The sequence below is a fragment of the Phocoena phocoena genome, chromosome 9 (genome assembly GCF_963924675.1).
Source record: "Phocoena phocoena chromosome 9, mPhoPho1.1, whole genome shotgun sequence".
NCBI classification, from domain to species: domain Eukaryota; kingdom Metazoa; phylum Chordata; class Mammalia; order Artiodactyla; family Phocoenidae; genus Phocoena; species Phocoena phocoena.
The window spans coordinates 8,714,865-8,731,699 of NC_089227.1; the positions used below are offsets into that span (position 1 = coordinate 8,714,865).

The 16,835-nt window shown below is 50.8% G+C and overlaps 1 protein-coding gene across 1 annotated transcript in view; it reads right to left on the bottom strand.

Annotated features, from left to right (window-relative positions):
• ADCY1 (adenylate cyclase 1) overlaps positions 1-16,835 on the bottom strand; it is a 114,333-nt gene that overhangs the window by 23,806 nt on the left and 73,692 nt on the right. The window contains exons 9-14 of the mRNA XM_065883787.1: positions 8,031-8,225; positions 7,788-7,885; positions 6,723-6,807; positions 2,188-2,277; positions 1,396-1,652; positions 987-1,113 (exon numbers count right to left, since the gene is read on the bottom strand). Of these exons, the coding sequence (XP_065739859.1) occupies positions 987-1,113; positions 1,396-1,652; positions 2,188-2,277; positions 6,723-6,807; positions 7,788-7,885; positions 8,031-8,225 (852 nt within the window). The remainder of the gene's footprint in view (positions 1-986; positions 1,114-1,395; positions 1,653-2,187; positions 2,278-6,722; positions 6,808-7,787; positions 7,886-8,030; positions 8,226-16,835) is intronic.

The window sequence follows — 16,835 nt, forward strand, 5'->3', positions numbered from 1 at the left end:
CTGGGCTGGGACCCTGGCTACACACAGGATCCTTGGTATGCGGATGCTCCTACCCACCACAGACCTGCTGGGACCTCCAGTCATTCCAGCCCTGGCCCTGGGCACGTCACATCCGTGTCTGATCCCATCTGTAATCCCACCTCCCGGGCAGGGCTGCTGGGAGGACTGAACAGAATGAACTCCCTCAGACAGCCAAGGGCTGCTTCTTCATGTGTCAGACGAGAAGAGTCCCCTGCAGCCCCTGTTCTACCGCACACCCGCCTCCCCGTTTTTAGATGAGGAAACCAAGGGGAAGCAATGTGTCCAGAGCCAAGAAGTGCACAAGTTACACAGATGGAGTCTGACCTCTGGACCAGAAAGCCGGAAGGTCTCGGTTCCCAGAGTCGGGGACACAGAGCAGGTGACAAGGGGACAAGGAACAGGTGATGAGGGGGCTCGGAGACACACCACACCACGCGTGACCTGGGCTGAGCCCAGAAGTGGCCCTGGGTATGCCCGGTGTGCCTGTGCTCTGGGGTCGTCGCCTGACACAGGGGCTCAGGGCCCAGGACAGCTCACGGGTCTGCTACTCCTCCGTGTCTCTCCCTCTCGTTTCAGAATTCCCCAGCATGCACTGTAAAAACGTCAGGTCCTGACCCCCAACCACAGACCTAAATCTGGAGCGGGCCATGCGAGATTCGGCATCTTCAGGAATTTTCCACGAGCCTGATGAGACCCACTGTCACGTCCGGCCAGCGGAGGCCGAGCCCCTCTGCACCGTCACCCCTCTGCCAGCACGCCTTTGCTCACTGCTGGCAAAGCAGTCAAACTCTGACCGTCGCACAGGGCTCGTCAGACTGCCCCCCCGCCTGCCTGCCTTCCTGCTCCTTGGCCCCAATGGTGCCATCCACAGAGCCGCCGGCGTCCAGCCAGGAGCCCCCACCTGACACCTCTCCCAAGGGGCCCCCGCCCCCCCCACCCCACGGAAGCTGAGGGGTTCCTCTTGCCTGTGCGGCCCACAGGTAGTCCAGCCGCAGCTTGACGTCCACCTGCCGGGCGTGCAGGGCCAGCGTGCACGAGAACAGGAGGATGGCCACGATCGGCTCAAAGCTGCGGCCCGAGATGGCGTCACCCCTTGGGGAAGAAAAGGAAGGAAACCCACATCAGTGTCCCGAACGCAAGGCTGGTCCCCAGAGGCCCCTCAGACGCGACACCCCCAGCGGCGCCCGGGACTGACCCGGGCGGAGAGCCACATCCCCGGGGAAACCCGAGGACTGGCTGGAACGTGGGTCCAAGTGAAGAAAGGGAGAAGCCCGGGCACCGGCGAGCTTCTGTTCAGCAAGTCGGAACACAGGGCCCCTCGCGTGGACACAGGCGATGCCTGGCCACCGGCTCTAGCCGGAACAGCGTACCTACCCCACGGCCTTCGTGTACCCGCCGAGCTCCAGGACGAGGATGTAGGAGGTGGTAAGCACGGCAAGCAGGATCATTTTTGGCAAGGAGGACACCCGCAGGAATACAGCCAGCGGGAGGGTGCCCACGAGGCCACACAGCAGGGCGTGGGGCGCAGACTCGCAGGGCACGGCGGGCAGCACGCGGTCCCGGCGCCCAGACGACAGGATCACCAGGGACCCGTTGGGACTGGAGCTCCAGGCCCAAGGCAGGCAGCCCACCTGGAAGGGGGACAGAGGACCCAGGAGCGTGGAAGGAGCCCCACTCAGGACACTCACGCGCCCTGCTCCCAGCCCCCTACGGCCTCCCGCTCCAACCCGCTCCCGCAGCGCCATCAGCCGGGCCTCGGAAACTTCTGCCTGCTCCCGGCCCTTCTAGTCTCCTGACTACCCAAGAGGGGGCAGGCTCCCCAGGGCCTGGGCCTGGGGGCATGAGACCCCTACCATCCTCCCAAACCACTCAGCTCCATCCTGACCCTCCTCCCACCCCCTCCTTCCTGTTTCTCTGCCCAGCTTCATCCTCTGTGCACTGGGAAGGCCGGGCCTCCATTCCCAGGAGGATCGCGTGTCCTGCACTGGGTGACGTCCCCTTCCCACCCCGCACTTCCTTGGGCACCCCCAGGCCCATCTCTGATCCCCTTGTTTCCCTCCCCAGCCCAGGGCCAGGCCCTCCAGGGTGGTCCCCGCAGGGCCCCCCGCGTACCTGCGCCTGGCGGCTCTCGCCACGCCCAGCCCCGTGCTTAGCAGAGACACTCACCACACAGCCTTGGGCCACGGAGTAGATTAAGACCACGATGAAGATACACAGGACGGTGCGGATCTGGATCGTCAGGCACCCTGGAAAACACTGAACAACAAAATGTTAGTGAAAAAACGGCCTCTTATTACAAAGTCGATCGTGCTCACGGTAAATAAATCACAGTACAGAATGTTGAGAGCCACCTGTACGCAGCTAGAGTCTCACCGACTATTCATCCTTCACACACCTTTCTTGGCTGTTTTCATATAATTAATCTCCCCGGTGAAAAAGCTGCCAAAACTAAAAAAGACGAAAACTGGAGTCTTTAAAAAGATGCTGTGACGCTGGGTGGCACTGAAAATCACTGAACAGATTACCTTGACATTTTCAGTATATTGCATCCTTCTATCTCAGAAATGGTAAGACTTTCCATTTATTTGTGTCTTATATGCTTTAACTAAGTTTTATCATTTTCTTCATACAGGCTTTATAAAATTTTTGTCAAGTTATTAGAAGACTTATTTTAAGTCTATTTAATAAACACATTTTGCAATATTCAAAAATGATTTCATGGATAAAAGAAGTTCTTCTTAGATTCACACTTCTGAAATTAGAAATGAAAACGCAAATAGAGACCACAGGGAGATTACAGAAAACACCGACCAGCCAGGGAGCCCGGGACCATCTACATGGTTATCCCTCTATCCTCCCCGCTATGAAGTTGGGATCATTACCGATCCTGCTCTACCGGTGAGGAAATGCGGCCCAGACACCACTCATTCTACAGTCCAGGAGACACAGAGTGGGCCGCTCCAGCTCACACAGTGGTGGATATGGATCTGGGTCCCAGTTCTAGGCTCCAATACTGTTGTATTTTCCTTGAAACACGGATCTCCTCTGAGGTCCTCACGCAGGGGAGCTGTTCTGCGGTGGTGTGAGCCCCGCTGTCTTAGTACCTGCATCACGCCCGTCCCAGTCTTCTCTCCCACTGAGCCCTGGGCAAGGCCGTGGATGAGCCGGGGGACTCCTGCCCCCAGCCCCAAGAAGCATGGGCTGCTCACCCTTTCACTCAGCAAACCCTGGAGATGCTGCTTCTGGCCGGGTGGGCTTCAGGAGCCCCCAGGGCACCACCGGGAGTGGGGCCTGGCCCCTGGTGCTGCGGGAGAGGTGGAAACAGGACAAATGTCTCTTGGGAGGCGATGAGTGGAGGGCCACTGGCCAAGGCTGGGCAAGCCCTGCCCACGGTGTGTCCCCCTCCGGGCCTGGAGGGTGGACGTGGATGTACAGCTGGGTTGCTGATGGCTTTGGGCCACCCAAGGAAGCACAGGCTTGGGCTGAGACGGCACATAGGGGCAGTTAGAAGACCCAGAGAGAAACTGGTCTCAGGTAGTTGAATGGAGTCACTGGATAAAACCAGCCCTGGGCCCACCCTCCTCCCCTCCCTCTCTGCCTCCCTCTGGATTTTCCGAATATATAGGACAATAAATTCCCTTTCTCATTTAAGACCATTTGAGCTGGCTCTTCTGTTACCTGCAAAATAATTGTTTAAGGCCACCCCTGGATCACACAATGGTGAAGAGCTGTGACGGCCAGCCTCGGGGTACTGAGACCCTCTTCACTCCATGCTAAATGCCTGATCCTACGAACGTGTTTGATTGAATACACAAGAGTTAAAATACCTCTCTGGAAATTAATAATGACAATCACAAGGACCCACGTGGAGTTGGGGCTTGTTTGCTGGGAGCAACTGGAGGGGTAGGAACACAGGCATGATAAGAAGGGCTGTCTGTTCATTTTAAGACTGATGGCCTTCACAAAGGACCCCAACAGTGTGACAAGGCCGCGAGGCAAGGGGATGCAGAGCACGACCCTGCCCGGTGCCCTGCAGAGAAGCGGAGCCGTGGAGCGTGCTGTGACCAGGGCGCGACACACGGAAGAAACCGCGGCCGCACCAGATGGCCGGCGAAAGGAGGGGTGACCGCCCGGCACCGTGGAAGGTCAGTCCTAATGCGGGCGACACTCTGCCGAAGCCGCGTGGCTGCAGAGTCTAAACGACCGAGGCAAAGCCGACAACTACACAACCGCAGCCTTCTCCACTCAGCCCTGCCTCTGCGCTCTGGGCTTATTCTCCGCCCATGCGTGTTGAGGGCCCAGAGAAGCACAGGGCGTGGCCAGAGACCACGTGCTCCCATGGGGGCGGGGGCTTCAGAGGCTTCTGACCAGGCATCAAACCTGACATCAGCCTTTGGCTAAGATCAAGTGCAGTAAGAACTGCGTTTTACACTACGGCGCACGGGTACGCACAACTGAAGCAAACTTCCGGGAAACCCTGACTACAGTTGATGTAGGATGGCATTTTCATTCATTCCTATTCCATTCCTTTTCTTCACATCTCACAAAAACAAAAACAAAAAACAAAAAACCACACACAAAAACAAGCAAAAAAACCCCTAATTTCACAGACCCCCAGAGAGTTGCAATTTGAAGTTTAAAAAATATGACTTACCCTATGCTAAATACATGAACTCAACCCCACACAGATGCACTGCAGAAGCCACTGGGGCTGAGGTAGAAAAGGATGCGTCACGGGGACGGCGGGGCACCCTCAGGGGCTAGCAGAGCCCTCGAGTGTGTCCCCGGAGGGTCACTGTCCTCTGCTGAGGCTCTGTCTCCCTCCCCACGGAGGGAAAACCTACAGGTTTTCTAACTTCCCAGGCACTGTCCATTCATCGACGACGTCCAGTGTAAGTGGAATCTCACCACCACTGCAGACCTCCTCCCTGCCTTCCCCACCCCCTGCAGGCGGCTCGCGGGGTCTAGGGTGGGCCGGGCCGGGGGCACGGTGGGCAGGGCACTGTTCCTCCCCGGAGGCCAGCCCTGCCAGGGCCGTAGGGAGGGCAGGAAGCCCAACGCAGGAGCCCCACCTCCTGAGCGGTACCTTCGCTCAGGGGACCACGAAGGGGTGACTGGGACGGCGGACAGAAAAGTGAGGCTGAAATACGGGAAGAATGTGTGCCAGGCCCTGCTCCCAGTACATCATGAATATCAGCTCCAGTGTCCGTCCCTTTCACGGACGGAGACACTGAGGCCCTCGCGCTGGCAGCCCCTAGCAATGGAGCTGCCACACCGGCTGCATGCCCTGGCTGTGGCCGCTTCTACGTCACAGAGGAAGGCACTCTGCCCAGTTGACTCCCAGGCCTTCTCGGGGATGCTCAGCTGCAATGGACCCTCCCGCCTGCATGCACAGCCGTGACCACTCACGTCTCCCCATCTCAGCACGTGCTGGCCTCTGCGGGATGACCCTGCCCCCGCTGCCTGTCCCCACCCTCCCCAGCCAGAGCCTGCCTGCTGTCTGGCCCCTCCTGTCGCCTGGCGCCCAGTCTTCTGCACAAGCCCCACGGTGAGCTCCGAGCCCGGCGCAGGGCCTGCGAAGGGGAGTGTGCGAGCGTGTAAGCTGGCCCCTGAACTGGCGCGCACTGGCCGGGCGACCCGCAGCTGCCTGCTGCCAGGACCATGCACGCTGCACCCCGCTGCTTCCTGACCATCGCTCCGAGCGGACCCATGAAGCAATGGGTCAAAATCGCACACCTAGAAAAAATGCTCAAGCCCATGGGGGAGGGCAAGGAGGGGGGTGTGGGTGGAAAGAAAGGGGCTGGGGGAGCCAGGGCCACCTCCTCCAGGAAAACTGTCCATCAGGTACACAGATTCTGAACACTGGGGATGAATGGGACGGGTTAAGAAATTAGCATCCACTTGCCATGCTTTCACTTGAAATTAGGTGAATAAAGCAATCTTATTTGAAGTGGGAAATTCCAGTTTACCAAACCAGACGCCACTCCATCTATGAAATCGAAGAGCTGGGAATGTGGTTTGAATAAATAGCACTTTTTCTTAACTCAACAAGTTACCTATGAATAATAAAAAATTTAAATAAATAAAACTAGAGCTCATCTTCTCAAGAAGTAGCTGTCTTCAACAACTGTGCAAAATTAACCCTGGGTCTGTCAGACGTGAGAAGTGGGGGTCTAGTGGGGACAGGGGACATTTGAAAGTGAAGGTTCAGGATGTGACAGAGGCGTGCGGGACCAGGACAGAGCCCTCTTCCAGGAGCTATGGGCGACACGGGGCCATGCACTCAGCCCTGGCTCCAAAGCCAATGAAGCATCCTCGAGGGTGTGGCCGCCCCAGGCTAGGACAGGAACCCACAACGAGCCACAGGACGCTCCAACCACAGAGAAGAGCGTCACACCTTGTGTTCATTTATCCAGTCACTACCAATCACCCACCCTTGTGTCCATGGGGCACCTTCCCAGAACTCCAAACTGCACCTGGCACATCATGACAGGCTTCATGAACTCCCAACATGCGGACAGCTCTTTCCACCTGCCAAGAAGGCAAGCAGACAAACTGCCACCACTACCCCACCTGTCCTGCCAACAGGGCAGGCAGAAGCCATGCACCTACCCGTTCAGGTGATGTGCAGGTGCAAGACACACACACACTGGTACCTGGACTAGGTAACGAGCAGGTAGAGAACACAAGCACACATATACCTGGACCCGGGTGATGTGTAGATACAGGACACAGGCCACCAGGAAGCAGATGCAGAACACCAGCAGGAGGAGGACGGCCACGCTCCTAGGACAGAAGACACGTGGGCACTGTGGGTTGGGCCGGGCGAGGTGTGCCCGAGAAATGCCTGGGAACCCACCCTTCCTCCCCTGCCTCACCCATCACTGGCCCCCAGGAAGGAACAGCGGTCTCTGGGGACTTGTCCATGCTGGCTGTCTTCTAGGGGAGGAGCCCTTCCTGTGTCCACCCCAACTTCTAAGCCCCCCAGGGTCTCTCTAGTCCTGGGAGTGCCTGAGAGATGCTTTCCCTATGCAGGAAGGGCTGGGGTTGCACAGACTTGGCTGCTGGGCACCACTCTCTTACTGGGCTTCAACTGGTAAGGGTTTTTCTAGGAAAAGATGTATCCCCACATAGGGCCGTGCAGATGGCCACTGTGTGTCCACAGTGTCCTGGGGTGGGGTGGGTGGGCGGCTTCCATGTACTTTCTGGAAACTCACAGGAGAACTGCTCCACTCGGGAGGTTTATTAAGAAAGTGGTACGTCTGGAAGAAAAGTGGAGATTTTCTGGGGTCTTTCTTGCTGAGAAACAAAAACTGCCACTCACTTTGACTTATGATGACTAAATGTTATTAAAATCATTACGCTTTTGTTCCTTTCCCAAGCCTACTTTTCCTCATTTTAATGTTTCTGAAAATGGGAAGCACCTAGACACCAGGGTGCCCATTTGGTGCCCTGTTTGTCTCCTGCCGCAGACGCTGTCATGAGGTCAATGGCGCATGTGGTGTGGACAGAGTCACTGAAAATATACGGTGTCTGAGAATTGAGCACATTTAAAATTAAAAGCTGTGAGTGAGCGCTCCACACGTTTGCCATCAGACGTGCTCAGCTAGTTCCTCCGGTAAATGGTGAACTGGTGTGTGGCTCAGGCCGTCCCCAAAGGCCAGGGCACTGCAGCAGTGTGACTGCGGGAGTCGAACCTGAACTTGAAAAGAAAAGGACTCCTGGTGACCTTCTCCTCTGACTGATGGACCCGGAACAGTACTTACTGCGGGATTATTAGAAGGTAGACAAGGCCAAATAAGGCGGCCAGGATGAGGGCCAGAATGACGGCGCTGGTGAAATACTCGTCCTGAAGCTGGTGGTACTAGAAGACACAGAAAAGGACCGTCAGCCGCCCAGCTTCCTGGAGACGTCAAGGTCTTCCCAAGGGCACCAGGGATGCCTAGAACTACAGGGAGAAGGGCCACCCACATTCACTCCCAGCCCCCCCAGAGCCCCCCCGCACTCACCTTTCGCTCTCGCTCAGCCTGCTTGTACTTCAGGGTGAAGAAGTTCAGGTCCGCCATCTCCAGCTCCATCTGGCGGGCTTCCAGGAGGCGGCCGATGTACCTGTTGACGCGTGTCCCAGGGGTGGTGTGGACAACATTTGTAGAGAAAGATGAGCGGTTTCTGAGTTTTTCTGAGGCTGTTCTCAATGCCCTCCGCTGCCCGTCATGGAAAGAAAGGAAGGGATAGTGTCAAATTCTCCACTTATTAAAGAAAAGAGCTCTTATGCTCCCTCCTCCTGGGTCCTCGCCCACTGCAGAGTCTGGGGGGCCGGGTTTGGGGATCTGAGATGCAATCTCGCCTCAGCCACCTGCTGGCAGCGAGATCCCAGGTGAGTTATCTCATCCTTGGTGTTGGGGTTCCCGTGTCTGTAAGTGGGGTTACATGGCACCTGTGCGGTGGCACCATGTGGAGGGTTAAGGGACCCCGCTCATGTGCCGTGGACAGTGCCCAGCACAGAGCAATGAAACTGGTTCTTCGAAAATGTCAGTAAAATCAACAGATATCTAGCAAGCATGACAAAGAAAAAGAAAGAAAGACACTAACAAATTCAGGAAAGAAATATAATTTTACTACAGACCCTGGAGGCATCAAGAGGATATGAGGAAATACTGTGAACAACAGTTCACATATAAATTTGACAACTTAGATCAATTACCTACTCCTTGAAACATACAAACTACCACAACTCACCCAACAGGAAAGATAACTAGAAAAGCCCTATAATGGCTAAAGAAATTTACTTCAAAATTTTAAAATTCATGCAAAAGTAATCTCCAGGCTGAGATGGTTTCATCGTGAATTCTACCTAACATTTAAATAAGAATTAACATCAATTTTATACAATCTCTTCCAGAAAATAGAAGTCAACACTTCCCAAATCACTTTATAAAGTAAGTATTGGGGGCTTCCCTGGTGGCACAGTGGTTAAGAATCCACCTGCCAATGCCAGGGACACGGGTTCAAGCCCTGGTCCAGGAAGATCCCACATGCCCGTGCGCCACAACTACTGAGCCTGCGCTCTAGAGCCCGTGAGCCACAACTACTGAGCCCACATGCCACAACTACTGAAGCCCACACGCCTAGAGCCCATGCTCCGCAACAAGAGAAGCTGCCGCAATGAGAAGTCCGCGCACCGCAACAAAGAGTAGCCCCCACTCGCTGCAACTAGAGAAGGCCCACGGGCAGCAATGAAGATCCAACGCAGCCAAAAATAAATACAAATAAAATAAATAAATTTATATAAATAATAAAGTCAATATTATACTGATACCAAAACCAGACTAAGACAGTATTAAAAAAAGGAAAACCACTTTTGAGGTCACATCCCTCATGAATACTGATGCAAAAATCCTTAGCAAAACATTAGCAAATAGGATTCAGCTATATATAAGTAGAGGCCTACACCATGACCTTTACTAGATATGCAAGGCTGTTTAAATATTTGAACATCCATGCAATCCATCGTATTAACACCATATCAACCACCACATGGAAAACCTCACGGTCATATCAACTGATACAGAAAAAATCCTTTGACAAAATTCAATATCGACTCATGATAAAAATGATCAGAAAACTAGGAATGGAAGGGAACTTCCCCAACTTGATGAAGCACATCTACAGAATACCTGCAGCTAACATCACACTCAAAGGTAAAAGGTTTCCCTCTACCATCTGCAGTAAGCCAGAGATTTCTGGCTCACCCTCACCTTGAATACAATGCAGTGCCCCCAACCAGTGCCATAAGGCAAGGAAGGCAAATAAAAGGAAAACAGATGGGAAAGAAAGAAATGAAACTGTCCCTATTTGCAGACATGACAGAAACAGACATGATAGTCTACACAGAAAACCCCAGTGGGAGGAAAAAAAATCCCAGAACAAATAAGTGAGTTCCACAAGGTCATAGGATAAAAGATAAACATAAAAAATCAACCATATTTCTTTATACTAGCTATGAGCGTGTGAAGACCAAAACTAAAATACTGTACCATTTATAATCACTGAGAAAATGAAATACTAGGTGTAAATCTAACAACACATACAGAACTTGTATGCTGAAGACTACACAATGCCAATGAAAGAAATCAAAGAAGATCTCAATAAATGGACAGACATACCATGCTCATGGATTAGAAGACTCAACATAGGGAAAATGTCAATCCTCTCCGCACTGTCAATTCCTGTCAAATCCTAGCAGGGTATTCTTTTTTTTTTGTAGCTAGACAAGCTTATTCTAAATATTAAATGGAATAGCAAAGGGATTAGAATAGCTCATTTTTCTTAAAAAGAATAAAGTGAGAGGAATTGCTCTACTGATTTTAAGACTCACTACATAACTATATCAATCAAGACAATATGGTTTTGGCAGAAGGACAGACACATAGATCTATGGAACAGAACAGAGAGTCAGAAATAGCTTCACACAAGTATGGTCAACTGATTTTTGACAAAAGTGCAAAAGCAATTCAATGGTAGAAGCAAAGCTTTTAAACAAATAGTGCTGGAGCCATTGGAGATCCATTAGCAAAAAAAATGAACTTAAATCTCACACTTTATAAAAAGAATTAACTCAGAATGGATCATATTACAAAACATGAAAATATAAAATCCAGTTAGAAAGCAGACAATAGACACAAGGGGCATTTCACCAAAGAAGAGAACATACAAACAGCTCCCTGGAGGCCTAATGGTTAGGATTCTGGGCTTTCATCAGGGAACTGAGATCCCACAAGCTGGGCAGCGTGGCCAAAAAGACACATGGATAGAAATATAAGCACTCGCTTTTTGATCAATATTAAAGCATAGCATTTTATATGAGGGATTAAATCTTGAAATACATAAACACATATTTTTATTTCTTTTTTTTTTTTTTTTTTTTTTTTTTGCGGTACGCGGGCCCCTCACTGTTGTGGCCTCTCCCGTTGCGGAGCACAGGCTCCGGACGTGCAGGCTCAGCGGCCATGGCTCACGGGCCCAGCCGCTCCGCGGCATGTGGGATCTTCCCGAACCGGGGCACGAACCCGCGTCCCCTGCATCGGCAGGCGGACTCTCAACCACGGCGCCACCAGGGAAGCCCTTTTTTATTTCTTTTTAAAAGTGGATTAAAGGTCATTCCCTTGCAGAGCTAGCCTGTATCTACTTTACAGTATGAAGTATCTCTTTAATTTCATAACTAATACTTTGTATTTTAGTTTTTCTTACTCCCCTCAAATTTGGGGGGACATGAAAGTAGCTTTGTGAGGACCATTTGGAAATTCACTGTCACAATTCTCCCCTGTGCTTTGTTTGTTGTATCTTTGCACATGTGTAAAGATCTGTAGATGAAATGCTGTACAGACAGTTTGGCTGAAAACATAAAAGCTCACCGGCCAGCAGAGGGGAATAATAAATCAGTGATATTAAAACCTTCTTACAATGTCAGAAAGATAAAAGTCAGAATAAAGACTCTTTCCATTGAGAGAATGCTCCTAGATCAGTATGCAGCTAGAAATTTTAATAGGGAACATGCATCTTTTGGTAATAAAAGTTGTTAAGAACAAAATAGCACACACACAAAAAAGAAAATAAGCACTTGAAAAGATGTTTGACATCATTAGCCATCAGGGAAATACAAAATAAAATCACAAGGAGACATCACCACACACTTATTAGAACAATAATATATTTTCTTTAAAAAAAGTGGTGACAGGACCAAGGGCTGGCAAGAACGCAGGGAGACTGGATCACGCATATGTTGCTGATGGGAATGTGAAATGGTACAGTCACTCTGGAAGACAGTTTGCCGGTTTCTTAAAAAAAAAAAACAAAAAGCAAAACCAAATATGACCCATCAATGGCACACCTCGGCATCTATCCAAAAATAATGAAAATTTATGTCCACGTAAAAAATCTGTACCTGAATGTTTATAGTAGTTTTATTTGTAATAGTCAAAATTTGACACAACCAAAATGTCCTTCAACAGGTGAGTGGTTAAACAAAGGTGGTCCATTCCAACCCGGCATACCAGCCAGCCACGGAAAGGAAGGAGCTATTGATCCCAGCAACAACCTGGAAGGACCCAAGCATAGAGCTGAGCATAAGAAAGGCCAAGTTCAAAGGGTCACACACTGTGTGATTCCGTTTATACAACATTCTCAAGTGACGGTTATAGGGATGGAGAACAGATTAGTGGGGTCCAGGGTTAAGGGTGGCTGTGAGGAGGGAGAAGGTGTGACCACAAGCGAGGCGAGACCCTGGTGGTGATGGAAATGTTCTGTATCACTGCCACTAAGAAAGCCACTGGGTATCGATCCACACCAGCACATTTCCATGGACCCACCGATGTCAGGGTCTCAGATGCAAGTGCGTGGCAAGAGACTGCTGGCAGTCTCCCCGACATTCATACCCCCTTGGTCACAGAACCCAAGTTCTATAAAGGCATTGGTCTCAGCCAATGCACTGCCTTTCTCCCCTTCCCCTGTCAGCTTGGTGCAGCTGTGTGGCTGAGTTCTGGCCAATGAGCTATACGCAGAAGTGTTGCTAGGGAGCATCCTCAAGAGGAGAGAGATATGCCTTTTGCCAGCTCTGCCTTCTTTCTGCTGGCTGGAATGCAGATGCAATGACTGGAGCCCCAGCATTTATCTTGGGCCATGAGGTGGCAGAGCAGCCAAGCCAGAATAATGAAAGAGAAAGGGTCTGGTCAAGATGCTTGTGAAGCCACCACATTAGCCTTGAACTGCCTGCTCTCTGGATTTAGTTTATCCATGAGAAAACTAACCTCTATTTTGTTCAAGCCACCATGATTGGAGTTTTCTTCATATGCCCTGAAACCCACTCCTGATTAGCACTACTTCCAAGAGCACACATCTCTGAAGCGGCATTCCTGGATGCTATGACCCGTCTGCTCCTCCAATCCCAATCTGCCCTCTACCTGCCATGGGGTGTGGTAGTTACAAGAAGACGGGGTGGTGAACTGGGGGACAGGGAAGATGGGGCATTCCCACAGCATGGAGCTGAAACCCTGGCCTGGGGTAGACTGTGCAGGCATGCACTTCCTGCGGCTGAGCTTGGGTACCCAACTTCCTGAAGCATATGAGCAGCTGAGATCAGTAAAAGTGTCCCCAAGCCTGCAAAGCACAGAGCTGCGTCTCAGGTCTCCTTTCACACCTGACACCCCAGGAAGGCCATGGTCTGAGAAACGGTCTCTGCCCAGCGTCAGCCCCTCTGGGGAGCAGGCAGCAGGCGCTGCTCTGCCCCAGGTCTTACCCAGTCCCCTCACATATCCAGCTCCCCACAGGGCCCAATGAGCGGCCCTGCCATCCACCCTCACCTACTGAAGGGACAGGGACACCCCAGGGGCTTGATGCTATCACTTCACAGACGACGTTCTACGCCTAAGAACTGGCGGCTTTTCTCCACCCTTTTCCACAAAGAATTCCTTGTTTGAACCTCTCCCAGAGCAGGGGCAGGGGCCAGGCTCACGCCTCCCGAGGGGCGACCTCATCAGGGGGTATCCACCGTCTCCTTGAAGTAGCTGCAAAGTCCTCTCCTTCCTCTTCTCTGCAAGAGTCCGTATATGAGGGGGCACTAGAACTCCTTCAATGACCGGGAGGACCCACCGTCAGAGCTGTACGGGCTGGGAGTTTCCTCCTGGGAAACAATTTAGTAAGACTTGAGTTCCTAACAGACAAAGGAGTATTCACATTTCCGCTTCTGCCTGGGTCTTTTTGCCCTTTTGAGTTTTACCAGGCATTTGTCCGTTTCATCTAAACTGTGAAGTGGGCTGTAAAGTTGCCACCTTACCTTCAACTATGAACGTGTTAGGATCTACACGATGCCCCCCGGCTCCCCGGGGGACAACGGTAATGGTGTGTTGGCTGGATTGTCATGGCTGACAGCTCGGGGTTTAATCCACTTCAAGGACATGGGCTGTTGGGGAGCAAGGAAGAGCAGAACCTCTTACTGGAACCCACTGGAGTTTTGCCAGACAAGGACCAGCATAAGGGCTGAACCAAAACCGGCCAGGAGGGGAGGCAGCAGCTGAAAGCACAGAGCTCTCGAGCGGGGCCGTGAGGGATGGCTCAGTCGGGTGATCTCAGACGAGAAATCCTACGAGCCCCTGGAAACCGTCCTGAGGCGTGAAGTCTTTCCTGAGGCCTAAGCAGCGAGAACACCATGCCCAGATCCAGCCCAGCAAGTGCCTCTGCTCTGTCCAGCAGCTTTCCAGATGCCAGTACAGGTTGTTCCCAGGTGGGCAGACCTGGCCTGGGTCTCGACCACGGTAAGTGACCTTCAGCTCAGGAGGTAAGAGGCCAATGGCGAATGTGCTCTGGTCTGGTCTGTCTGGGGCTGATGGACATACAGATCCACCTCTGGTCAGCCTGTCACCTCGGGGTCAGAGTGTCCTCTTGCGACAAGTAAAAGCCAGTGACAAAAGAGTGGCACACACATCACTGTGGTGACAGAGAGGGGAGCCAACCGCTGTTCCTTGCAGTGGTTATACCTGGGGCATCCTGATTCGGTGGGGACAGAAAGCAAGTAAAAAGCTACTAGACGTTAAAGAAACCTTGGAGGAGCCTGCAATACCATTTACCCTGTAAGAGTCAGAGAAGAAAAGCCACCAGAATGATCATCTCAATAGATACCGAACACTATTTGCTAAAATTCAATATCTACTTCTCATTTTAAAAAGTGCAAACACTCACTCACAGGGCTACTTTCTTGAGATCATTGGACACCCATTACTAGTTCTTACCAAAAGCATCACAATTAATAAGAAAACTCTATTTGTTTTAACTAATTAAAGCCAGAATAAAAAAAAGAATGCCATTCATCACTATCATTGAATAAAGGATGTAAAAAAGGAAACAAAATTTATCACTATTTAAAATTGATACCACTGTATATCAAGGAAACCCAAGGGAAGTAAAAAAGTTATTACAATCAGTTTCAATAAGTATGGACCAAACATAAGCTAGAATTTGATCTTCATCAAATTCAAGCAGAAATGGTGGAAACTATGTTTCTAAAATACTCCGAGCCATCTTTAAAACAAAAAGCTGGGAAACAGGGTAGGAAAGGCCCTCTGCAGACCTTGAAACAGATCAGGAAGGGAGACGTGGCATGAAGCCATGAACAATGCTTAAACTGTGCTGAGGCCGTGCTGGGGAAGCTGTCACAAGAGTGAGTGCGGAAAACATGGAGAGAGCAATTTGGCAACAGCGATCACAAATTAAAATACATGCACCATTTAACGCAGCGATTTCACTACAAAGAAGTTACCGCAGGCTGTCCTTGTAAAGTTCACTAAGATGTATAAAAAGTTTTTTTTAATTTAAGGATGTTCTCAGCACCAATGGCCAAGAGAAGAAATCTGGAAATCATGTTCCCACGCGTCAGCAAGGCACCGGGAAACAAGTCTGTCTGCAGGTGGAGGGCCCCTGGTATGAGCCTCCAGGATCTCCAAGGTCTGTCACTGAGTGAAAAGACAGGGTGTTGGGACAGTTAAATAGGTCAAGTCTTATCGGCATTAACCTTCTAGCACACAGCCAGGTTTTTCTGGGGGGGAAGAAAAAACACAAAATGGTAAACAGTTCGGGGGATTGGACTTTCTGTATCACGGGTACATGTTACTTTTGTATTTTAAAATAAATAGGCTTAGGTTATTTTAAATCTGAAGAGAAGGAGAGAGGCAGTATTTTTTAAAAGGGGAGAGAGAACTGGAAGGCTCCTGGTGTACATTCTGGAAGGGGCAAATCTACTGGCAGTATTAGGGGACTCCATAGAGAGCGTCTCCCCACGCTGGTCAGGGAGGGGGAGGCTTGTCTCCCACCTGCTGCTACAGGTAACACTGGTGCTACAATCTCTAACCAGCTACACACCCACTCTCGCAGATACTCAACTCAGAGAAATCCATTTTACAAAATGATCAGAGATGTAAGTGCACTTTCGTGAGCAAAAAAATGCTGTGAATCATTTACTTTGCTTAAAAAAAAAAAACCCAAAAAAAACAATAAAAGCAGAAATGACCTAAATATCAATGGAAGTTGAGTGGAAGTTGAGTAAGTAAACGGTCTCTCCCTAGGCTGGAAATCTACAAAATGATTAGAGAATACTATTTTTGAGGAATAGTCAGTAATATAAAGAAACCCTTATGATACACTGGCAAGTGAAAAAAAAGTAACAAGCAGCAAACTGATTGTATATCATCCCATCAATTTTATAAATATACACACATCTAAGAAGCTAGAAGGACGAAAGTGTTGGCGATAGGTTGGTTGAGGGTGATTGGATTGTAGATGAATGCTTTTCATCTTCTTTGTGCATTTTTGTATTTTTCTATATTTTCCACAATAAATTACTTTTATAATCAGAAAGGAATACTGAAGGAAGAAACAGACAAGCGTCAGCATGCGGGGGTGGGATTTACTGGAGAGAAGTACCTTGGACGTGAAGTACCCTAAAGCTGTGCTGGAGCCCTGACACCGAACCCCGAAGCCCAGGTCCCTGCCCGGAGATGCGTGCACGGTATCGCCACCTAGCGGCCGATTCACCCTGGGCTCCCACACCGCTGACCCGGGAGAGGCCAGGAACACGGGAACCCCAGGTGCGCTGTGGTCTGAGGCTGACCACATACATCTGAGTCACCCCCCAGAACCTGGGACACAATGTCTCACAAACTCGGCACAAAGGCACAGGTGACGGTGGAACCCACTGCCCTGATCCCGCCGGCTTCCCCAGCTCCATCTCCAAGACCCCCTAGATCAGGTTCAAGGTGCGGATAAAG